The sequence below is a fragment of the Budorcas taxicolor genome, chromosome 8 (assembly GCF_023091745.1).
Source record: "Budorcas taxicolor isolate Tak-1 chromosome 8, Takin1.1, whole genome shotgun sequence".
Lineage (NCBI taxonomy): Eukaryota > Metazoa > Chordata > Mammalia > Artiodactyla > Bovidae > Budorcas > Budorcas taxicolor.
Window position 1 is genome coordinate 65,672,551 of NC_068917.1, and position 26,424 is coordinate 65,698,974.

The window sequence follows — 26,424 nt, forward strand, 5'->3', positions numbered from 1 at the left end:
TTCGCAAATGGAGTTCATAAGCAAGAGGGCCAGTGTGATCAGAATGCTTCAAGTTAAGTGATGGTGAGGAGTGATGGGAGATAGTCAGAGATAGGCAGGGGTCTTGTGAGCGATGGTGAAGACAATTTTATTCTGAATGGATTCAGTGCAGTTCAGTTCAGTTGCTCAGTTGTGTCCGACTCTTTGTGACCCCATGGACTGCAGTACACCAGGCTTCCCTGTCCATCACCAACTCCTGGAGCTTGCTCAAACTCATGTCCATCGAGTCAGTGACACCATCCAACCATCTCATCCCCTATCATCCCCTTCTCCTTCTGCCTTCAATATTTCCCAGCATCAGGGTCTTTTCAAATGAGTCAGTTATTCTCATCAGGGGACCAAAGTATTGGAATTTCAGCTTCAGCATCAGTCCTTCCAATGAATATCCAGGACTGATTTCCTTTAGGATGGACTGGTTGGATCTCCTTGAGTCCAAGGGACTCTCAAGAGTCTTCTCCAACACCACAGTTCAAAAGCATCAATTCTTCAATGCTCAGCTTTCGTTATAGTCCAACTCTCATAGCCATACGTGACTACTGGAAAAGCCATAGCTTTGACTAGACGGACCTTTGCTGGCAAAGTAATATCTCTGCTTTTGAATATGCTGTCTAGGTTGGTCATAGCTTTTCTTCCAAGGAGCAAGCATCTTCTGATTTCATGGCTGCAGTCACCATCTGCAGTGATTTTGGAGCACCCAAAAATAAAGTCTGTCACTGTTTCCATTGCTTCCCTATCTATCAGCCATGAAATGATGGGACCAGATGCCATGATCTCAGTTTTCTGAATGTTGAGTTTTAAGCCAACTTTCTCACTCTCCTCCTTCACTTTCATCAAGAGGCTTTTTAGTTCCTCTTCACTTTCTGCCATAAGGGTGGTGTCATCTGTGTATCTGAGGTTATTGATATTTCTCCCAGCAATCTTGATTCCAGCTTGTGCTTCATCCAGCCCAGCATTTCGCATGCTATACTCTGCACATAAGTCAAATAAGCAAGATCACAGTATACAGCCTTGCCGTACTCCTTTCCCGATATGGAACCAGTCTGTTGTTCCATGTACAGTTCTAACTGTTGCTTCTTGACCTGCATACAGATTCCTCTGCCTTTTCTAAATCCAGCTTGAACATCTGGAAGTTCACGATTCATGTACTGTTGAATCTGAACGAATTAGAAACTGTTAAAAAGCCTTGAGTAAAAGGCTATAGGAGAAGAGACTAATGGTGCAAAAGTGGGAGAAGAGGCCAGTTAGAAGACTATTACTGCGGCGGTCCAGGTAAAAGCTGGTAGGGGACCAGTCTAAGGCATAATTGTACAGAGAATGAGAAACGAACAGATTCAGGATATGGTTTAAGCCCTTAAATAGAGAACCAAATGGATTTGGAATTAAACATGGAATACAGAAACGACCAATGAGTGAAGCTGTCCTTTACTGAACTAGTGAATCCTGAAGAGGTAGGTACAGGACAGGAGAGGGACGGGGGAGGACAGTTAAAAATCAAGAATAACTTTAAGATGACTAAATAATTTGGAAGTATAAACTGAAGGAAGGAAACCTATCATTGTATGAATTCTATAATTGTCAAAGATGTTGGAAAGAAACCGAATGGATAGCTATATCCCTAATTATCTTTAAACTTTTCAAATATTTTTCCAGACATGTGCTGTGCTCAGTCACTCAGTCATACCCAACTCTTTGCAACTCCATGTAACACAGCAGGCTCCTCTGTCCGTGGAATTTTCCAGGCAAGAATACTGCAGTGGGTTGCCGTTTCCTGCTCCAGCAGACTACTATGTAACTTTAAGTTGATAATCACTGGCTTCCATTTTCTCATGGAAAAAGGTTATATGTGGTAACTTAGTTCCTGAACGCTATCTGTACTTAAAGCGATAACACTGTGGACCTTAACCACTGCGTGCATCAATGACACTGTTATGCATAAACACTGGGAACAGAGTTTATGATTCATAATTCCAATGGGTACCAGAACATTTCCCATCACTGATCATGAGATCAGAAATATCTCCCATTCTGTCTCCTAAAGATTCTACTTGGCAACAAGTCAATGGTGCCAGCTCTCAACGTCTGCAGCCGGGACTCTGAAAGGGCAGGTCCACCAGGCACGGGAGCAGTTGATCTAGGGCTGAACATATAAGTGGGGACAGGGAGCAGATAAGAGGCTGAGTGAGAATCCAAGGTGGGATCTTCAGGTGTGAAAGACACCAACACAGGACTTGGCTGAGGTAAGCAGTAGGGACAGAACCAAGTATAGTAGTGAGGGATAATTTGTGGTGATATAAAAAAAGAAATAAAGGCTAGGAGAAAAAAAGGAATGACAGAAGAATCTGATTTTTCCTCATCTATTCTGTTCCCTGCCAATTCAGAACAGAAAATGAATGGAAAGAGGTGTTCTAAGTACCGGGAGAGTGGTTATATTTTCCTCCTCTCACTGAAGGTGTGCCAGTCCTCTGACCAAGGTGGTTACATGGTGGTCAAAGGAAGAAAAAAACAAATGGATCCTTAGGGGTGGGGTAAGAGAAGGATTAGGAACCTGCTACTAGGAGATGGTTAAAGAAAAAAGCAAAAGGATGTATCCACGGCAGACCCAGGGCCATCCTTCCTATTGATATGGCATGACTGCTAAGCACAGGCTTCCTGTATTTTTTGGCAAAATGGAAAACACAGAAATTTTAGGAAACTTCCAAAATTATTATGAAAATGTTGAATCCAAATGGATCAAATCAGTATTTTGCCCTAAACCTACACATAAACGTTAAACTTCAGTAATTTAGAACATGCTTTGAAATAAAAATAAGTACCTGCAATTATCACAAGTTGCCAAATCAAAGTGGTTCATAAGGTAAGAATCCATGAACTCTTTACCACATTCTTCACATATAACATAATCAAATTCCATAACAGGTCCTAAAGAATGGAAAATTCATTCTTAAGTTTCCTTTTTTCGTGTAATTAGAATACATTTTCCTTCATTTGTATTAGCTTACGAAATGTATTTTATGACTGATACAAATATATTTACATAAGACAACATAAAAGTTTAAGTAATCTTCCATTTATTAATAAAAACTTTAAGGGAAAAAAGAAATGAGAAAGGAAATAATATAAAGGGAAAAATTATCAACTCATTCAGTATTGTTGAACACAAACCACATGTAAAGTACTTGTATTATTAATACTTCTGTATTGCTGCTATAACAAATTACTATAAATTTAGCGGCTAAAATAACACAAACTTATTTTATCACAGCCTGTAGTTTATACGTTTGACACAGGTCTCAGTGGGCTACAGGCAAGTTGTTGGCAGAGTTGCACTCCTTTCTAGAGGTTTTGGAGGGACAATCTATCACCCTGCTATTTCCAGTTAGAGGCCACCTGCATTCCTTGACTCACGACTCCCTTCCAAAACCAGCAACTGTAGCTTCTCATATCACTATGACTTCTTCCATGATCACACCTACCCCAGACTCTCCTGCCTCTCTCCTACTTTTAAGGATGCTTGTGATTACAGCTGGATAACCCAGAATAATCTCCTCACCTCAAGGTCTTTAACCTTAATTTTATTGGCAAAGTGCCTTTCACTCTGTAAGGTAATAAATTCACAGATTCCAGGGTGATTAGAATGTGGACATTGCTGGGGGCCATTATTCAGCCTACCACAGTATGCTGAGAGCACAAAGATTAGTCCCAAGGTGGAAGCAAGATGCGGGAGCTGCTTACACGTAAGGGAGATGGACTCAACATATAACACAGAAAAGAACAGTAAAGAGCAAAACAAAAGTAAAAGAGAGACAATACAGAATTCACTTTCACGTGGGAAACTCCCTCCATTCCACCTCCTGCCAACAGAGTAAACGGCTTCCTCTTCATCGGTCTCCACTACTAGACTGAAAATCTCTGAAGGATAGAGATTGTACTTAGCTATACAACCTCAACACCCACTATAGAAACTACTCCAGGTAAAGTAAAGCAGAATTTTTAAAAAAGCTTTCATATACCTAGCTAAGGATCTTTATCCTATAGAACTGTTTTCTTTTTATCAGCAAATCTGAAAGTTTTACTAGTAAGTCTTTAGGATGACTGCCACTGCCAAGCCCCAACTCTGAGAACTACCACTAGCCGCAGTGGAAAGAAAAATGGAGTTGTCATTTGTTCATAATTCGTTCAACATATTCCTATCACTGCCTCACCTTACCTACTTCCAATACAAGAAGGTCAATTAATATTCTAGCACTTCTGAATCTCACTAATCTCCAAACCCTAACAAAATCCAAGTTACCAGATGTATGATTTGTAAATATTTTCCCTCATTCAGTAGGTGGTCTTTTCGAAGGTTTCCTTTGCTATGTAGAAGCTTTTTAATTTGATGCAGTCCCACTTAACTGTTGTTTTTTTTTAATTTCTTAAAAATATATCAGCTATAATTTATTTAAAGCTTTATTTCCAGTTATGAAGGTTCTGCCTTTATTGCCTCTGCTTTTGGTGTCATATCCAAAAATATCATTAGCAAGAGCAATGTTAAGGAGCCTTTCATGTTTTCTTCTAGGAGTTTTACGGTTTGTCTTACATTTAAATCTTTAATCCATTTTGAATTATTTTGTATGATGTAAGACAGTGGCCTCGTTTCATTCTTTTCCATGTGACTGTCCAGTTTTCCCAACTCCACTTACTAATGTCCTTTCTCTATTGTATATTCTTGGCTCCTTTATCATAAATTAACTGACCGTACGTGTAGGTTTTCTCTGGGCTCTCTCTTCTGTTCCACTGATCTGTGTGTCTGTTTTTATGCCAATATCATACTTATTTATTAGGATGGCTCTGAAACAGAATCTGAAATCAGGGAGCGTGAGGTCTCCAGTTCTGGCCTTCTTTTTCAAGATTCAGTGGCCATTCAGGGTCTGTCATTGTTCATATGGATTTAACACTTTTTCCATTTCTGTGGGAAAATGCCATTGGAATTTTGGCCGGGCCTGCACTGATTCTGTAGATTGCTTTAAGTACTATGGACATTTTAACAGTAGTAGCTCTTCCAACCCACGAATAGAGAATGTCTTTCCATTTAGTTGTGTCTTCTTCCATTTCTTTCATTTTTGTCTTACAGTTTTCAGTGTACAAGTATTTCACCTCCTTGGTTAAATTTATTCCTAGGTATTTTATTATTTCTGATACATAGGCAGTTGTAAATAGGACTGTTTTCTTAATTCCTCTTTCTGATAGTTCACTAGCAGTATACAGAAATGCAACAGATTTCTGTGTATTGATTTTGTTTCCTGAAACTTTACTGAGTACATTTATTAGTTTACACATATACATATGCATACCCATATACATGTTTCAGCAATCATGAGTTCATACCCACGATTTTAATCTATCCGATTTTGATCCATTCCCATAGGGTTCTTTCTTGCCTTCTCCCGTTCCACATTTGTATGTCCTTTCTTCCACAATGAGAACGCTGGCTCCCAACATCAAGAAATACATTCGTCTATTTGAGCCAATAATACGTCTAAAATAATTTCAAAATTGCTTCCCTCACATCACTCTATAAAATGAGTTCAGGAATGTTTAGTTTTCCCCCTTACCCCACCTATCTCAAACTGAGGATATACTGTCAAATACTATGCTCATAAGTCATCTGGACTAGTTCCTTCTGTCCTGCCCCTCTTCAATATGTATTAATTCATTTGGACAAATACATCCACCTGTTTATTTGCTTTTAGGTTATTTACTGTTTCTATATATGTTAACTTAACTTTTTTTTAAATATGTAAACTTTACCAGAAGTATACATACTTTTGGGTCAGTTACCCTACTGCTGTGAATCAGAGAGCTGGACAAAAGTTTACCTCCAAATATATTCACTGCAGTAATAATTATTAGAATAGAGAAAAGAAACAAAAGAGCTGCATTTAAATGAGCCATGGTACAGCCATCAGATGGAATACTATGTAGCCGTTAAAAAGAAAGCTCTGAAAGAATACTTGAGAAATGGGGAAACCACTTTTCCTCTAAACATAAAGAAAGAATGTGCTAAATTTTATCTCTTGCGTTCAAGACTCTCATTTCAACCTATCAAGATAATTTTAAGTATTTATTCTATCAACCTGTTATAAGACCAAGAGCATCAACTCTAAGCATATAAACCGCATTTTTAAATGAATCTGCCAAATTTGTTTAATTTTTAATCTCCTAGCAAAACTGCCAAATTTTATCATTCTTATAAAGCCAACTTGCTCACTGACTAAATGTGTCATTTTTTAACATCAGTTTGCAAAAAATCATGCATGTTATTCAAAATGACCAATCCAGATATCTGTTTTCTGAAAACCCACTTTACCTGGTTGATGAACAACTTTTCCAACTGCATGTTCTTCCTCTTCTTCCTCCTCCAGGATGAAGCCTCCTCCTGTGTCAATTATCTTTGGGGCTGCTTTTACATTAGCCATGCCTACAAAAGTTAAGAAGTCGTCAAGAAATGAACCAGGTAAGCCCGTATGCTCCCCCCTTTTGTATAAACAGGAACTTTCAAAAATTTAATATATATCAAACAAGACAAGGATGTCCACTATTACCACTTCTATTCAACATTATACTGAAGGCCCCAGTCACTGAAATATGGCAAGAAAACAAGACAAGCATAAAGGCTGAAAAGGGTAAATCAGCATTTATTCACAGATGATATGATTATGTAATAGAGGACAGCCACAAGAATCTACAACTAGAATTAAGGAATAATACCTAGGAATAGATGTGTAAAACCTCAAAAACACCACTAACAGAAATCAAAGTCACTTCTCCCCAAATTCACCTAAAGATTCAATGTGATCCCATTTGAAACCCTAGTAGGTGCTTGCATGTGTGTGTTGTGGGTGGGGAGGAATAATGGGAGCTGACAAGCTGATCTAATGCTTATATGCAAATACAAAGAACACAGAATAGCCAAGATAATCCTGAGCAAAACTAGAGAATTTACACTACCCAGATTTAAAGATTTACTACAAAGCTTCAGTAATTATGACAGTGCAGCACTGAAACAAAGACAGAGAGACCAGTATAATAGAGTCCTGTAAGAGATCTACACATATTTACAGCAAAGGCTTAACTTACAGCAAAGGCTCCAAGGCAATTCAATGAGAAAAAGATAGTATTTTCAATAAATGATGCTAGGATTTATGACTAAGGCACTTCTACAAAACAGTGTGGAAAAGGTGGTCATTCCAATAAGTGAACTTTGACTCTACTGCATACAATATACACAGAACAATTTTTAAATGGATTACAATCTTGAACATAAAAGGTAAAATAAAGCTTCTAGAAGAAAACATAAAATAACTTTATGAACTTGAGGTAGCCAAAAACTTCTTACACACGACATACACGTATCAACCATAAAAGAAAAACTGCTTAATTGAACTTGACTGAAAATTATTATGACTTCAAATTTTAACAAGATGGTGGAGTAGAAGGACGTGCACGCACCTCCTCCTGCAAAAGCACCGAAATCTCAACTAGCTGTTGAACAACCAGGACAGGAGAACACTAGAACCCACCAAAAAAGATACCCCATGTCCAAAGACAAAGAAGCCAAAAGGAGACAGAAGTTTACAGACACCTCTTAGCCTCATTCACCAGAAAGTGAAAGCATCGATCAGTCATGTCTGACTCTTTGTGATCCCATGGACTGTAGCCTGCCAGGCTCCTCTGTTCACTGAATTCTCCAGGCAAGAATTCTGGAGTGGATTGCTATTTCCTTCTCCAGGGAATATATGTATAAGACCATCAGAAGAAGAAGAACCACAATCCCACAGCAGCTAGAACAAAAAATCACATGACAAAAAGTTAATCGGGATGAAAAGGAGAGTTATGTCCCAGGTGAAGGGACAATATAAAACCCCTGAAAAACAACTAAATGAAGTGGAGATAGGCAACCTTTCAGGAAAAAAATTCAGAATGATAGTTAAGATGATCCAGGATCTCAGAAAAAGAATGGAGAAGATGCAAGGCATGTTCACCAAAGAGTCAGAAGTACTAAAAATAAATGAACACACATGAACGATACACTAGAAGGAATCAACAGCAGAATAACTGAGGCAGACAAATGGGTAAGTGACCTGGAAGACACATAGTGGAAATCACTGATGCAGAACAGATTACTGGAAAAAAAAAAAATGAAGACAGCCTAAGAGACCTCTGGGACATTAAACACACCAACAGTCGCATTATAGGGGTCCCAGAAGGAGGAGAGAGAGAGAGAAAGGACCAGAGAAAATATCTGAAGAGATAACAGTTGAAAACTTCCCTAACACAGGAAACGAAATAGTCAACCAAGTCCAGGAAGCAGAGTCCTAGGCAGGATAAACCCAAGGAGGAACACACCAAGACACATAGTAATCAAACTGACAAAAAATAAAATATTAAAAGGAACAAGGGAAAAGTGACAAATAACATACAGGGGAACTCCCATCTGGTTATCAGCTGATTTCTCAACAGAAACTCGAACTATATCCTGCCCGTTCCCTCTACTTTGTAAAGTGTTGAAAGGGGAGAACCTACAACCAAGAATACTCTACCCAGGAGGATTCTCATTCAAATTTGATGGAGAAATCAAAAGCTTTCCAAACAAGCAAAAGTTAAGAGAATTCAGCACCACCAAACCAGCTTTACAACAAATGCTAAAGAAACTTTTCTAGGCAGGAAACACAAGAGAAGGAAAAGACCTACAGAAGATAAACCCAAAACAATTAAGAAAATTAAAAGACAGACTGGCTAGGCAGATGAAAATGTTCATGTACACACTTCCACTTACTCCATCACTCTGCTTGACCTCCCAAGTTGTCTGTAATTATTTTATATTGTTAAGTTAATCTTGTTCCCATTATGGCTTGTAACTATAACTCTCTTTTATTTTTTGTCTGGCTATTGACTGTGAAAACTGACAAACATCTTTTACTACTGTGATTATGTAACTATTACTCAATACTGTTGTATCATGACTGGTCAACAGAAAAATAATAGAATTCTATATCATCCTGCTGCTGCTGCTGCTGCTGCTAAGTCACTTCAGTCATGTCCAACTCTGTGCGACCCCACAGATGGCAGCCCACCAGCCTCCTCCGTCCCTGGGATTCTCCAGGCAAGAACACTGGAGTGGGTTGCCATTTCCTTCTCCAATACATGAAAGTGAAAAGTGAAAGTGAAGTCACTCAGTCGTGGCCGACTCCTCCTGACCCCATGGACTGCAGCCTACCAGGCTCCTCTGTCCATGGGATTTTCCAGGCAAGAGTAATGGAGTGGGTTGCCATTGCCTTCTCCATATATCACCCTAACTACCATTTAATAGAAAAACCTGTAATCACTTTTTAAAGTCCAGATGCATATCAGAATCACCTTGGAATTTTTTGAAAAATACAAATGCCCAGGTATCGCTATTCTTTGCCAGAGCTCCAGATATGTTCCTAATGAGCAGCCATGTTTAAAAACAACTGGACTACATGGTGATCTTTTACTTTTATCGAGTTTGTTTCACATTTTCTATTTCAAATTCGGTGCTCCCATTTAATTTTCCAATTTCTCCATCTTTTTTTATGTTCTTTCTCAAGCCTTTATCAAGTGTAGTAGAAAAGCTTTTATATACAAATATATAAACAGTATGTATAATAATTTTAGAAAACATGAATTTTGCCTAACTAAAAAGTTTATGACAGTTTGAATCCACTTGCTTGACTCAGTATGAACAGAATGCTAGATTTCTAATTAAAAAAAAAAAAAGATATTCAACAAGGAACAAAGGTTTACAGTACAGCACAGAGGACTATACTCAATACCCTTTAATAACCTATAATGGAAAATAACACATGCATATGTATAACTGAACCACCTTGCTGTGCACCTGAAACATTCATTTTAAGTCAACTATACTTCAATAAAATATATAAAGAAAAAAAAACTATTAGAACCTCTATTCATCAAAAGACACCATTATGAGAGTAAAAAGACAAGATGAAAATTGGCAGAAGCTATTTGCAATATGTATATCTGACAAAAGACTCATATCCAGAATACACAGTGAAATCCTATAAACAGGCTTCCCTAGTGGCTCAGATGGTAAAGAATCCTCCTGCAATGCAGGAGACCCAGGTTTGATCCCTGGGTCGGGAAGATGCCCTGGAGAAGAGGAATGGCAACCCACTCCAGCAGTCTTGCCTGGAGAATCCCATGGGCAGAGGAGCCTGGCAGGCTGTTAAGGCGTCGCAAAGAGCTGACACAACTGAGCAGCTCACACTTTCACTTCAGTGAGAGAAAAACAGCCTTAAAAAGAGGCAAAAGACCTGAAGAGAAACTTCACAAATGAGAACACGAAAATATCCAGTAACCACAAGAAAAATGTCTATCATTAGAAATTAGGTAAATGCAAATTAAAACCATAATGAAACACCACCACTCCCACCAGAATACTCAAAATGAAAAAGACTGACAATACTAAATGAAGATGTGGTATTGAGACTGTCATATATTGCTGGTAAGATTCTAAATTGATACAATCATTGTTTGGCAATGCCTCAGTTCAGTTCAGTTGCTCAGTCGTGTCCAACTCTTTGCGACCCCATGAACTGCAGCATTCCAGGCCTCCCTGTCCATCACCAATTCCCGGAGTTTACCCAGACACATTGTCCATTGAGTTGGTGATGCCATCCAACCATCTTATCCTCTGTCATCCCCTTCTCCTCCTGCCCTCAATCTTCCCCAGCCTCAGGGTCTTTTCAAATGAGTCAGCTCTTCACATCAGGTAACCAAAATATTGGAGTTTCAGCTTCAACATCAGTCCTTCCAATGAACACCCAGGACTGATCTCCTTTAGGATGGACTGGCTGGATCTCCTTGCAGTCCAAGGGACTCTCAAGAGTCTTCTCCAACACCATAGTTCAAAAGCATGAATTCTTCAGCGCTCAGCTTTCTTCACAGTCCAACTCTCACATCCATACATGGCCACTGGAAAAACCATAGCCTTGACTAGACGGACCTTTGTTGACAAAGCAATGTCTCTGCTTTTTAATATACTGTCTAGGTTGGCTATAACTTTCCTTCCAAGGAGTAAGCCTCTTTTAATTTCATGGCTGTAATCACCATCTGCAGTGATTTTGAACACCAAAAAAATAAAGTCAGCCACTGTTTTCCCATCTATTTGCCACAAAGTGATGGGACCGGATGCCATGATCTTAGTTTTCTGAATGTTGACCTTTAAGCCAACTTTTTCACTCTCCTCTTTCACTTTCATCAAAAGGCTCTTTAGTTCTTCTTCACTTTCTGCCATAATGGTGGTGTCATCTGCATATCTGAGGTTATTGATATTACTCCTGGCAATCTTGATTCCAGCTTGTGCTTCTTCCAGCTCAGCATTTCTCATGATGTATTCTGCGTATACTAAAGCTAAATATACATTTCCCCTAGGAGCCAGGATTACATTTCTAGGTATATACGGAATAGAAATGTGTGCATATGTCCACCATAACACATGTATCAAAATGCTCACAAATGTTTTCCTTTTAATAGCTCCAAACTGGAAACAACCCAAATTTCCATCAAAAGGGAAGTGGAAAAACTACAATGTAACAACATAAAAGAGTACTATAGAACATATAAATGAACAAACTACTAATACATGGAACAACGGGGATGAATCTCCCAGGTATTACTTTGAGCAAAAGAAGCCAGATACTGTATGATTCCATTTATACAATGTTCAAAAACAGATGGTACTAATCAAATTGTCAGAAGAGTAGTTACTTCTGAGGGTGAGTAACTGACAAGGAAGTGACAGTAGGGAAATTTCTAAGGTTCTGGAAGTGTCAGTACAGTATATTGATACCGTGGTATTACACATGAGCACCCACACAGGTAAAATTCAGATAAGTGCATTTTACATTAATGTATGGTATAACTAATTCTTTAAGACAAAGAGGTATTATTTTGCTTAAATCAGTCCCCTTCCCTGGCCTCAATTTCTTTTTCTATTATATAAAGGGATTAGAGTATAATAAGCCTGTTTCTACAGTTAACAGCAATCTTCATATTTTACTATATCGCCCGTTCATCTCCTTATATCCCTGCATTAGCCTGAGCTCTTTTATCTCTGTTAATTCTGAAAAATAGTTTAGCATTCCATGAATATTTACTTTCTGGATAGAAAATGTACCAGAATATGATTTTGACTTCATGAATGTTATAAGAAGAAGGGAAGCTGTAGTTATTAAGACTATAATTAGAGCAGGATCCTGAGCAATGCTAAATCATGCCAAAAACAAAGCCCCATTTCTCTCTACTGCTATGCCTTGTATTTCCCAGGACCTTAGCTCTACTCTTAGCAACACATTCTAAGCAAGTTCTTCTCGGTCTTTTTCAAGGCATATATCATAGCACACACAGAATATGAAAACTATACATATGGAAATAAAAGTATTACAAAGAACAAAAATCTCAGCACCTAACTAACTCGAAGCACAGGCTGTCTACAATGCAACAACAACAGTTCAGTTCTCTGGTAAAGCCCAAGAAATCTTACAAGATATTCATGCTGCCTTGCTTTCCATTATCAGCCATTTAAGACCACTTCATGCTCTACTTTCCACCCCTGTTCTATAGCCATTTTACACATTTAGAAATCTTTATGGAATCATGAATATGAATTAATCCATGCAGATGAAGAACATCTCGTCCTGACCCTAGAATGCTTAAAAGCGGTCAAAATGTGCAGATTCAGTGTCAGTGTGAATGAATATAGACATGCAGCTAGCTCTTCTCCCTCCGCCTTTCCTCTGGCTGAGGAGAAGGGGTAGGAGATGACACAGTTCTGACGGAGCTCAACTGCTCATGTAGATACGGACACAGGTTTAGGAACACAGGTGCCTCACATTATAGAGCGAGTCCTGAAGAACCACATGTCAACCAAACTACTTCTCTGGCGAAAATGATTAGTTGACCCCCACTGGAGAATTACCTGATATGCAAAGAAATAGGCAGCCAAGTGCAGCTCTAAGAAAAAGGAAAGGTGAAATCCAAGAACAGCCCTTCATCCTAAGAGTGAGAGAAATGCCTGGTATAGCAGAGGCAACTAGTGAGCAAGGAAAGGCCCTGAATCCAGGGTCAGACGACCCGAGTTCTAGTCCTGATTAGCCTTTGCACTTACTGGGATGAACCTGAGCAAACCCCCTTTCCTTTACTGATCCTCAATTATCATCTCAGTACAATACGGATACCAAGCCCTGCCCTAAATAATTCCAGGTTAGCTGTCTGAATCAAATTAGCCAATCTGAAAAACGTGAAGCACAACAGGTGCCCCTCTGTTACCCCCACGAAGCCAGGAGCTAGCGTCTGTCTGTTCCCAGCACATAGCAAGCACTGCGTATCAGCCCGTGTTATGTGGATGCATGAAAGAGCTGGTGCAGGACTACTACTCAAATGTGCTATAAGGTCTGAAAGCTTTACTCAAAGACCACCCCCTGGGACCCGTGGCAATTGCAGGGAGAGGGCAGAGGTGAGCTGAGACACTGGCTGGCACCTCCAGACGGCGAGGGAGGCTGCGTCCCCAAACTAAGGACGGTAGCTGGACCGCCCAAGGCAGAGAAGAAAGGCCAGGGCTGGGAGTCAGGGTCGCCTTGTGGTCTTGGACAGTCCGCAGTGACAATCTCCGACGAGCGGATTCCCTACCCCCCTCCCCTACGCCCTCCACCCGCCCCTACCCTGCACAAGCGCCTGCGCTCAGACGCGAGAGGAGGGACGCCCCATTCAGGATGCGGCCCCCGGTCCCCCAGAGAAGAAGCAGGCGCCGCCAAGGGCCCAAACCTCCAGTAGTTGCAGCTGCCGTCGCCGGGTAAGGCCGGGCCGCCAGCCGGGCCTGGCGCAGCATCAGCGCCCGCTGCCGCTTCCGCTCGATGCTCGCCCGCACTGAGGCAGACAGCTCCGTAGGTTGTTCTGAAGCCGCCGGCTCCGACGAAGCTTCCCCGGCGGCGGCCATCTCCAACCTCCCCAAAGGTCCGCGGCTCTAGCTACGCGCACGCGCACTGGTAGTCCAAAGCGTGCCCGAGGCTCCCCCTCGCGAAGTCGCCAGCACCGCCTCCTACGCCGAGTGCAACTGCGCAATTAGAGAAGGAAGTGGGGAAGGAAAGGGTGGAGGAAGAAGTCTGCGCACGCGTTGGCGCGGAAGGTACCTGCTGGTTTATATATAATCCAGCGCAAGAGCCATTGCAGAGATCAATGATCAGAACCTGGCATCTCTAAAATAAATAATAGTTTCGCTTGGTAGTTCACAATATGGACTTTGGAGTCAGTTCAGTTGCTCAGTCGTGTCCGGTTGTTTGTAACCCCCATGGACTGCAGCACCCCAGGCCTCCCTGTCCATCACCAACTCCCAGAGCTTGCTCAAACTCATGTCCATCAAGTTGGTGATGCCATCCAACCATCTCATCCTCTGTCGTTCCCTTCTCCTCCTGCCTTCAATATTTCCCAGCATCAGGGTCTTTTCCGATGAGTCGGTTCTTCGCATCAGGTCGCCAAAGTACTGGAGTTTCAATTTCAGCATCAGTCCTTCCAATGATATTCAGGGCTGATTTCCTTCAGGATCAACTTGTTTGATCTCTTTGCAGTCCAAGGGACTCTCAAGAGTCTTCTCCAACACCACAGTTCAAAAGCATCAATTCTTCAGCACTCAGCCTTCTTTGTAGTCCAACTCTCATATCCATACATGACTACTGGAAAAACCATAGTTATGACTAGATGTATTTTGTTGGCAAAATAATGTCTCTGCTTTTTAATATGCTATCTAGGTTGGTCATAGCTTTTCTTCCAAGCAGCAAGAGTCTTTTGATTTCATGGCTGCAGTCACCATTTGCAGTGATTTGGGAGCCCAAGAAAATAAAGTCTGTCACTGTTTCCATTGTTTCCCCCATCTATTTGCCATGATGTGATGGGATCAGATGCCATGATCTCAGTTTTCTGAATGTTGAGCTTTAAGCCAACTTTTTCAATCTCCACTTTCACTTTCATCAAGAGGCTCTTTAGTTCCTCTTCGCTTTCTGCCATAAGGGTGGTGTCATCTGTGTATCTGAGGTTATTGATACTAATCCCTGCAATCTTGATTCCAGCCTGTGCTTCATCAAGCCCAGCATTTTTCATGATGCACTCTGCATATAAGTTAAATAAGCAAGGTGACAATATACAGCCTTGACATATTCCTTTCCCAATTTGGAACCAGCCCATTGTTCCATGTCTGTTTCTAACTATTGCTTCTTGACCTGCATACAGATTTCTCAGGAGGCAGGTAAGGTGGTCTGGTATTCCCATCTCTTTAAGAATGTTCCACAGTTTGTTGTGATCCACAGAAAAGCTTTAGCATAGTCAATAAAGTAGATGTTTTTCTGGAACTCTCTTGCTTTTTCTATGATCCAACAGATGTTGGCAATTTGATCTCTGGTTCCTTTGCCTTTTCTAAATCCAGCTTGAACATCTGGAAGTTCTCAGTTCACATACTGTTGGAGTCTGGCTTGGAGAATTTTGAGCATTCCTTTGCTAGTGTGTGAGATCGGTGCAATTTTGCAGTAGTTTGAACATTCTTTGGCATTGCCTTTCTTTGGAACTGGAGTCAGACTTGGGTTAAACCCTATCCCTCACACTTGCCGTCTGCATGACTTCAGCAAGTTATTTAACCTGAATTCAGTTTCTCCAGTAGTAAAATGAGGATAATTATGGAACCACTTCCACAGTTGTTGGGAGGATGAGATGTAGCCTTTTAGCACAATGCCTGGCACACAGAAAGTTTCCAAAAATGATGGCAGCTAGTAGTAACAGTAGTGCCAATTCAAGAGAGATCAATAGATGATTGGTCTGAATACATTGAATGCCTGGCCTAGGGGGACAGGGTCTTTTTAGATTTTGGTTTAAACAGCCAAGAACACCTGGGTTTTCACTTGCTATGTGACGTCATGCAGATGTAGCACCAGGTACCCAAGGCTGGTAAGTATGAGCTCAGCTATCTTTTCCTACAATATTTCTTCAGTGTGGATGAGCTGCCACCAAGCAGACAGTGGGTTTGGAATTTAAGCCAAATCCCAACTTCCCAAATGTGTGGCAAATTTAGCAAAAGAAACATTGCATGATTTTCTTAAAATGTATGCCTTTTCTTTATTACAAATAAAACTTAACTAAAGCCAGCAAACATTAAGTTCTAATTACTACATTTACCATTTGGAACTAGGTTTTAGAGCAAGCTGGCACACTGCAGTTTCCCTTAATATTCAATGATTAAAGTTTGAGAAACGTTAAGTTAGTGGTTCTATCAATTATACATATATTCAAGCTGAAAGACCTTATATAAAGCATATAAATGCTGAGATTTTCTGGCTGAATTGGAGACAGAAACCTCAAGCCATCACTACTGCCTTTCCCCTCAGATTGTTCCCTATCCATTGATCTTGTCCAGGTGATAAAATCTCAAATTCTATTTGACACCAAAAGCATGAGCAGCAAAAGAAAAATCAGTTAAATTTAACTTCATCAAAATTAAAAATTTTTGTTCATCAGAGGACACTATCAAGAAAGTGAAAAGACAACTCACAGAATGGGAGAAGATACTTAGAAATCATATAAAGGTTTCCATGTCCTCTATCCAAAAGTAGAGCATTCCTAAAAAATCTTTTGTAAACCAAAATGCCACAAAGCAAAGAAGCAATTAGCTTAGAACACATCTTGCTAATGAACGCATACGCACAAAATAAATGAAGATAAAGCACAGATGTTCAGAGACAGTTCACAGCTCTGGTAACTGGATGCCTAGGTGCTGAGGGTAGATCCAGGGGAGGGAGCTTCTTGGTGTCACTCTCTCAAAGTGCGCTGCCTCTGTAATGGCTTGTTGCAAAACAAATATGACCCATGTAGAGAACAAAGCCGTGGATACCAAGGGGGAAAAGGGAGGGATGAACTGGGAGATTGCTATTGACAAATATAGACTACTGTGCATAAAATAGATAACTTACCATAACTAACGAGCTACTGTATAGTACAGGGAACTCTACTCAGTGCCTGCTGTGACCTAAAAGGGAAGGAGATCCAAAAAAGCTGGGATATATGTATATGTATAGCTGATTCACTTTGCAGAAACTAACATTGTAAGGCAATTATACTCAAATACAAATTAATTTTTTTAATGCAAAAATGGGTACTAGTGAAGATCTTTCATAAGTACAAAATGACCTAAAGCAAACTTGAAAAGCAAGTGATATACCTGTATCTAAAAGGGGAATTCTTACAACTAAGTAACAAAAAGACAATGGTTTGTAAAGGAGCAAAGGACTTCAATAGATATTTTCCTCAAATGGCTAAACAAGCATTTATGAAAATGGAAAGATATTCATCAATGAAAAGATATTCATCATTAGTGAAATGGAAATGGAAAAGCATCAGATCAAAAGTGAAGTGAGAGACCATTTCACATCAATTACATGACTAGAATTTAGAGAAAAAAGAAAATAAAGTAACAAATGTGAGCAGGGATGTGGAAAAATTAGCATCCTCCTAGGGGGGATGTAAAACAATATTGCTGATGGCAAACGGTTTGGCTATCCTTCAAAAAGTCAGACACAGAGAATTACCACATACGTCAGCAATTTCACTCCTGGGTAGAAAGAACTGAAGTCCTCAAAGAGTGAAAACAGGTGTTCACACAAAAACTTGCATCCAAATGCTCACAGCAGCACTATTCACAATAACCAAAAGATTGAAACTACCCAAATGTCCGTCAAATGATAAACAGATAAAATGTGGCGTATCCGAGAAGGAAAATAATTCGGCCATAGAAAGGAAGTACTGACACATGCTACCACATGAATGAACCTTGAAAATATTACGCATTTCTTTTACATGAAACATTTGGAATAAGCAAACCCATAGTCACATAAGCATATTAGTGGTTGGCAAGGACTGAGGGGAGAAGGAGATGAGAAGTGACTGCTTAATTAGTGTGGGATTTCCTTTGGGGGTAATGAAAATGTTCTGTCGTGACAGTTTCACAACATTGTGAATGTACTACATGTTACTAATGGTAAATTTCATAAGTTTTTTAAAAATTCAAATTCTGACTGCGCTCAGGCAGGTAATGGAAGTTAATGAATCCATCCAGGTGTCACACTCTGTAAAGTGGAGTGTGAGGGCCCCTCTAAGGGAAGAGCATTTGGGCCCCTTGTTGCCAACTGCCCAATGTTTGAAGAAAAGTAACTGCTTCTCAAGTTGTAAAGCACATACAAGTCACCTGGTGATCCACTTAAAATGCAGATTCTGATTCAGTAAGGTCCATGGTGGGACTCGAGCTATGCCTTTCTAGTGAGCTCCCTAATGGAGTTGCAGCTCCACTAACCATAGGTCTAATAGTAAAGGTCAGGTCCACAGGTTTTCAAACTTGGCTGCACCCTGGAAGCAATTTGAAAAACGCAGTCTGATGTCATTGGTCAGGGGTGGGATCTGGGTATTAGGATTTTATAAAGCACCCTGTCCCCCACACCTATGATTCTAATGGGCAGCACACTTTGAGAGTCAGTACCCTAAATGACCCCCATAGACGCTATGCTGGAGAAAGCAATGGCACCCCATTCCAGTACTCTTGCCTGGAAAATCCCATTGGCAGAGGAGCCTGGTAGGCTGCAGTCCATGGGGTCACGAAGAGTCAGACACAACTGAGCAACTTCACTTTCACTTTTCACTTTCATGCATTGGAGAAGGAAATGGCAGCCCACTCCAGTGTTCTTGCATGGAGAATCCCAGGGACGGGGGAGCCTGGTGGGCTGCCGTCTATGGGGTTGCACAGAGTCAGACACGACTGAAGTGACTTAGCAGCAGCAGCAGCAGCAGCAGACTCTATGCAGCTCTAAGAGCCTCAGTGGACATGAGTTTGAGCAAACTCCGGGAGACTATGGTAAAGGACAGGGAAGCCTGGTGTGGTGCAGTCCATGGGATCACAAAGAGTCAGACACAACTGAGCGACTGAACAAAACAAACAAAGAGCCTTTGAGACTGCAATATTTCTGTGTGGGACAAGATAACTGTTCTCTCCGAAGGTAACCTTTTGAGAATAATTAGCCCCTGGAACCTCCTCCCCAAGAAAGCACTCCAAGCTTGAATCCTGAAGGACAGGGACCATAGCTCAGATGCCGTACCGGTCCTGGTATTTTGTTAACTCTTGACAACCTTTTGGGTTTCCTTTTACTGGTAACTCCCTCTCCTTGGGCTTCCTGACCTTTGTTAGCAAGTTTCGTGTAACTGGGTCTGAATTGTTAGCTGAAGCCGCAACCAGGCTAAACCAAGGCTCCTCCTTTAGAGAAAAGAGGAGTACATGCCCCAATCTGCACACCCCACACAGTGACAAAGGCTGCAGGGCTTGCCCAGAGCACAACGGCATGAGTCATCTTGGTGGGGGCACAAAAGGAAAGCAAGCGAGGAGAACAGAGCAGTAAATATGTTCTTGCCTCACCCCATTCAGTGTCAGGAGCAATCTCTGACTACATCTGTATTCTTGCTTGTGCCTCTCACCTCCCAGACCAACTGTGATCCTGGCTGAAAGAAGAGTAATGAACAAAGCACAGGAAGAACTGAAAGCCCTAACAGAGCTTGAGAAAGAGCGGGCAGGTAGGAATGGAAGCCAGGAGGGGAATGAAAACCTTGGCAGCACTTCCTGGTAGACCTCTTCTCTGAGAGCATTACTGGGGTTAGTCATGCCTGAGAGGACAGGATGTGAACATATTTGTCTTTATCATCTAGTAAATAGTACATATCTGTGGCTTTCTTTTTTACTTTCATTTTTTACCCCTGATTGCTGTGCTTTACCTCTTAATGTGGTCACTTTGAACATCACTGGCATAAATTTACAATAGGAGAACATCTGTGGTAAGGAGCACACCAAGTTGGGCAACTGTCTGGGATAAGCACACAGGAACACAGAAATTAGCCCGATCCTATAGACCTAAGCTGTATTGCTTTAGTAACCCAGGAAAGGCGGTCTCTTTTGTCTGTAACTGACGCCCTTCTGGAAAAACTTCAGATTTCAACCTCCCTGAACCAAAAGATAAAGCGATTGAGGCAAAACCATCATATTGAAACCTTGATCAATAAAATGTATGTGCAAAGGGATTTAGAAAACATCTTACAGACTAACAACAATATTCTTTCCAGAAGCAATAAGAAATAGGAGGGTCCAAACAATTCAACTAAGGACAGGAACTAGGAAAGATGATTATCAGTGCTGAAAGCCAAAATCTAGTCACCCACTCACCAGCAAGAGCAGATCTTTTCCCACTCTGCATTCCCCAGGTCCTGAATGTGGGCCAAGGGACCTTGCTTCTTCCTGCCTTTTCCAGGAAACCTGCCTGTCTCCTTCCTTGGGCACCTGTCAACCTCACGTGTGCTGGTACTGTGGCTCCTCCACATAAGAAGTGATACCCACCTGCCTCCTTAACTAAATTATCAGGTCCTTGAGAGTTGGGACCGTCTAGTTCATCCCAGTATCGCCAGCACAGCATCTGCACAGAGTAGCTGCTCATTTAATGTTTGTGGAATTAAATAAACAGAACGAATAATGCTGAATAAACCTACTCAGAGGCCTCACCAGCACTGAAAACTCAGTGTCCAAAGCTGAACCCGACAACCAACTCAGCTCTGGTATTTACACACCTGTGGAAACAGGGAACGCTCTACTTCAGAACAGCCCACTCCACTGTTGCCTAGTTTTGGCCATTATTTTTTGCAATAATAATAATAACAGTAAATAATAAACCATAGTGGGTCTTAGTATATAGTAGGTGCTCCTAAGCATTTAAAATTTATTAATTAATTTTTGTAGCTACTCAATGATTGTATGCACTAATCCCAGTTTATAGATGAGATAATAAGGTACAGAGATGTTAAATAATTTATTCAAGGTCGTAATCTAGTGACAGAGCTGAGATCAACCAGGCACAGCCCCGCCCTGGTGTCAATAATCTCAACCACTAAACTTTAAGTCTCAACATTATTAACAGAATGTCTTCCTCTCACTTCTCCACTAGTACTCATTCAGAGCTGGGATCAGAAACCAGGTCCTTGCAGTACTCTACATGGGTAATACCCTAGTACATGGTCCCTGCAATGCACTTTATGGCTTGAAACAGACAGGACTGTCTCTGTTTGAAGTCTGGTTTGAGAGTTATTGTTGCCAGTCTTAAATAGGGCCAAAGGAGGATGAATGTGACCCAGGGCTCATTCAGTATGTGGATGAACTCCAATCGACATAACGGGGTGATAGTCTTATGGTTCCCTGTTTTCTTACTACCCCCAATTGGAGTTTTTGTTTTCCTTTCAATTACCTTTATAAAAAGTGTGGTTGCAACTTCAAACCACAAACCACTTAAATTTTATTGGCAAGTACTTCCTCTAATAGTTGGAGTCCCATTGAACAGTGAACTATTTGTCACCAGACACACTTGTTTTTACAGTTTTTATAATGTTTGGAAATTGGATGAGTGTCTCTGGCTTCCATCCTTTCTCTGGTCCTACAGCAGGCCTAGTTCAGCTCCCATTGTCTTTTCCCTGAACAGCCTCCAGGCTGGTCTCCCAGTCTCTCCTGACCCACCTTATACTTGGTCTTACAGTTTCATTTTTCTAAAGTACAGCTTTAGGGAATTTCCTAGCAGTCCAGTGCTTAGGACTCCAAATGCTTTCACTGCTGAGGACCTGGGTTGAATCCCTGATCAAGCAACTAAGACCCCACAAGCTGCACAGTGTGGCACCTCCCCAAGAAAAGAGTACATCTTTAACCGTTTGCTCAAAAATCATTTGATTTTTCAGTTCAGTTGCTCAGTCATGTCTGACTCTGCAACCCCATGGACTGTAGCATCTGACACCAAGCCTGCAGTTAATCCCCATCATCTGTTCCAGCTGCCTTTGGGTGCTTACCTTCCATGAATTTTCACTGAACTTAATGCTCTATCTTCCTATCTTCTAGGCTGGTCCTGCATTCTTGCTTCTGGACTATTTCCCTCTCTGCAATTCTTTTGTTCATGCACTCACTCACTCACTCTTTCATTTGTACATACATTCAATCAGCAACTTTAAGGCCCCATGCTCCAAGCGAGGTCTTATGCTGAGGACCAGGAATACAGCAACAAATTAATGATGCTCCTCTCAAGAAACTGATTTCCATTGCCTTAAAGATTAATTATGTGGATTATCTTTTCATGTGCATATTAGCCACTTGCCTATCTTGTTGGGAGAAATGTCTATTCAAGATCTTTGCCATTTTAAAGTTGAACTATCTGTCTTTTTATTATTGAACTGTAAGTTTTTATATGCTAGATATCCCAGTTTTCTAATTGTTTCCCTTATGCTTTTGTATTTTCTAAGTTTTCTACAATGATGAGTGACTCTGATAAGCAGAATATCTAAAATGTGATACTAACCTACGTGAAAATGTAGAAATCGTACTAATCAAATTTATGAATGGTATTAAATGAGGAAGAATGTTAATGTATTGGGGGTTTTTGGTTTTACAAAATCAAGATCCATTCTTGGAGGAGCAGAACTATGGGTAAAATATTTAGTGTGAACTTCCTCACTTCAACAATTTTGTCAGTGTGTTTGATGAAGTGATCTTTTCTGTGTAAGCGGAAGCTGAAATTAGATGATATCCTGCATGTTCAACCGGCACTGTCTATGATTTTCGGTTAAGGTAGGGGTAGAAGTCTCTTGACAAGGGTTCATGAAAAAGCAATCTGAAGGTCTTGGTGTCCCACAGTCTCAGTAGGGGTCAACACGTGATGTGACTGATGAAAAGAGAGGACGTGATCCGAGATGACAAGAATCAAAGCAGGGTATCTGAACTGAGGGAGAGGTTTGTCCTGCCGATTGAGCTGCTCAGACCATACCAGAAGCATGTTCCCACTTCTGAACAACACTCCAGGAATCGGAGCACCATCTATGTGGCTGGGTTGGGGAGGGAAGGGCTAGGAGGAAAGTGCTGGGAGGATGGCCACTTCAGAAAAGTCGTGATCACGGCACTGCGTCTCTGAAGGGTTTCCCTGGGCAAAGGCATCAGTGTGGTCTGCCAGGCCTTTATCATCTCACTTAACTGGAAATTCACAGCTGCCTCACTGGGCAGGATTTCTTCTTACCTACACCACGAGACCCAGGGCTACACTCACGGCAGTTCCAATGGCCCCTCATCTTGGAAGCTAAAGACCCAAATGGCAATCAGGTGAAAATCTCACCCAAGGTCCACAGAGCAGGAACAAAGACACTCTAGGGCAGCAAATTCAAATTGTCCTGGGGTCCAAGCTGGCAAGGAAAACCAACCTTTTAAATGTAAACCTTTAAAATGAGCACCTGCCTTTTAAATGTATACAAGTTTCTTCACTTTCACAGATAAATATGTTGGGCTCCATTTTTTAAAACAAATGACTTGATCTTTTATTTTTCCTTTTTCTCAGAAAAAACTAAAACAATGTTTTATTTTTATAATTAAAAAAACAGCAATGTACAATGAGAAATGGCATCCCAGTCATCCTCATTTCTGGGGTGACAACAGGGAAATGAAGGGACATCTGTGAAAGGACTGCAGCAGGCCCAGTGAAGCCAGGCTTCCCACTCTGTTAAAGAGGAGCTAAAAATTGGGATTTTTACATGAAATCATCCAATTTCTAAATCTTGATGCTGATGGAGGGGACATATGTACACCTATGGCTGATTCATGTTGATGTTTAACAGAAAACAACAAAATTTTGTAAAGCAATTATCCTTCAATTAAAAAATTTTAAAAAATAAATTTTTTTAATTTAAAAAAGAAAATATCATACAGGGGCTGGAAATCCCTCTACAACATCTCTGCTGGGGTCATCTTAACTCTTCTACTTGCATGTCTGGGAACTGGACCCCAACCCTACGAATTCAGCCATCTCTGTACGTGGACTGCTGCAACTGGTAGGAACAGATTCTTCAAATTAAACTGAAATCAATCTCTTTATAGTGTTCAATACACCCGCCTGACCACCCCTGACCTGACCTGCATAGCCTCTGCCACTCAGCCACTCTGTCTATCCATTCACTCATCACATAGACAGACAGATACACACACACACACACACACACACACACACACACACACACACACACACACACACACACACACACACACACACACACACACACACACACACACCAGGGGCTCTGGAATCCAGCGGATAGGGTTCCCCACAAATTGAATACGTGCTTTCTCTATCTTTGAGTCCCTTGGGGCCTGGAATCCAGGTAGGTTCCCTGGGTGGGAACACGGTCTCCTAACCCCTCTCCTGTATGAAGACTGCCCCAGGAAGAAGTTCCCTTGTGGACCCTGTGTGTGCTTCTCCTGGGCAGCAGCCTGGCAGTGAGTTTACAGGGTCTACTGGACATGAACCCTGGACATGCCAGTGATGTTGCAGCCCAGGCCTCCCCACTGTGTAAACAGGCTTTAACATCCACATCCTGGCAGATTTTGAGGGATGTACAGGTTGTTTTAATGGGAATGTGCTACACACAGTGTCAGGATTGTGACAAGTGGTGTTGACACAGAGGCATGGAAGGAACTTGGGATCCCACAAGGCTAGGTTTGAATCCAGGTTCAGACACTTTGGGCAGAATATCTGATTTCTAAGAGCCTCTATTTTCTGATCTATAAAATAAGGATAAAACTGCCTAGTGGAGGCCTGTTTTTTGAATTTGAAATTAGCAGTAATGGCACACACTGAATGTTCTGCACAGTAAGCGCCCAGGAAAGGGTAAGCTGTTGGTGGCGGTATAACCAATAGAGGGCACCAAACTACTCCGTAAATGAGGTTGGCCTGCCACACTCAACACAGGTGCAAGCCTTTACCTATGCAAAGCCAGTGGGGGACAGGGACACGGACACGGACACACACACTCTCACACTCATACACACACTCATACACATCTTCGTTGAAAAGTTAGAAATTATGCTTTATATTGTACTATTGGGCAGGGGGTTCATTTATTAACAAAACCAGCTTGGGGTAATGGAACGAGCACCCCAGAAGGAAGGGAAACCCATCCTAGGACAGGGGTTTTTGTCCTTGTGTGACCCTGGGAAAGTCTGGATCCTTTCTTGAAGCCCAAGAGGGTTGAACCAGATGATCTCTAAGGGACCTTCTAGATGTCTATGACTAAGATTCTGGGACATATATTTCACGAAGCATGCAGGTGGTCGGGATTGCCATGGGGAGAAATGGACTGAACGACCTCTGAATGCCCTCCTGGGGCTGCAATTTGACGTTTGTACACAGTCACGGGAAGCCTCACACGGGCTAATCCTAGCCTCACAAAGGAGTGTGGTTAGAGTCGCTGGGTGGTGGCGAAGTTTTTCTACAAGCACACATGATGCTTATCATCTTTTGTGCAGGTTGATGCTGAAGCCACAGAGACCACCCAGCCTGACAAAGAAAGGAATTCTTGTCTGCAGTTGACAGCCTTCAGGTTGATGGTTTTCCATTTGCCCCGGAGGCTGTCACTTGCAGAACAATAGCAAGGAGCAGGGTGGCTCTCACCTGAGACTGGAGCTGCCAGGGGCGGGGGAAGGGGGGTTACTGCTGTCTCTCCTCCAGGACGTGGAGGGTGTAAGTCAGCAGCTGGCATGCAGTAGCCGTGCCTGGAGAGGCTGTGGAGGATTATTTCCTGTGTAGATGGGGTTGTACGCTACAGATCAGAAAGCAGTAAGTGCTTAGCACATTACTGTTCATTTAAAAAAATTATAATGAATTATTGATACACACAAAACATAGATTAATCTCAAACCTCAAATGGAGTGAAAGAAGCCAGACACAAAAGATTACATACTGTATAATCCCATTTCTGTGACCTTCTAAAGAAGATGAAATTTAGCTATATGGTGCTAGAAATTAGATCAATGGCTGGTTCCTTAGGAGTGGGAGGAGCTGACTGCAAAGGGACAGGGGGGAACTTTCAAGGAGGTGGAAACTCTGTGTCTTAATTGAGTGATGAGGAGATGGTACACCTTTGTAACACTGAACTGTTTACATAAAATCACTGCGTTTGATTGTCTGCAAATATATTTCAATAACACTGATTAAAAAATGGAACTGCAAAAACAAGTTTAGGGACTTCCCTGACAGTCCAGTGATTACAGCTCAGCATTTGTTACTGCTGTGGGCCCAGGTTCAACTCCTGATCAGGGAACTAAGATCCCACAAGCCACATGGTGCAGTTAAAATACAAACAAAAACAAGTTTAATGACTTTCTTATTATCAAAATAAATACATGTTGAGAGTTCTTTGGTGACCTAATGGTTAGGATTCCAG

The 26,424-nt window shown here is 41.4% G+C and overlaps 1 protein-coding gene across 1 annotated transcript in view; it reads right to left on the reverse strand.

The window, feature by feature from the left end:
• XPA (XPA, DNA damage recognition and repair factor) overlaps nt 1–14,062 on the reverse strand; it is a 28,533-nt gene extending 14,471 nt beyond the window's left edge. The window contains exons 1-3 of the mRNA XM_052644782.1: nt 13,891–14,062; nt 6,389–6,499; nt 2,853–2,958 (exon numbers count right to left, since the gene is read on the reverse strand). Coding sequence (XP_052500742.1) covers nt 2,853–2,958; nt 6,389–6,499; nt 13,891–14,062 — 389 coding nt within the window. The remainder of the gene's footprint in view (nt 1–2,852; nt 2,959–6,388; nt 6,500–13,890) is intronic.
• Between the last annotated feature and the right edge of the window lie 12,362 nt (nt 14,063–26,424).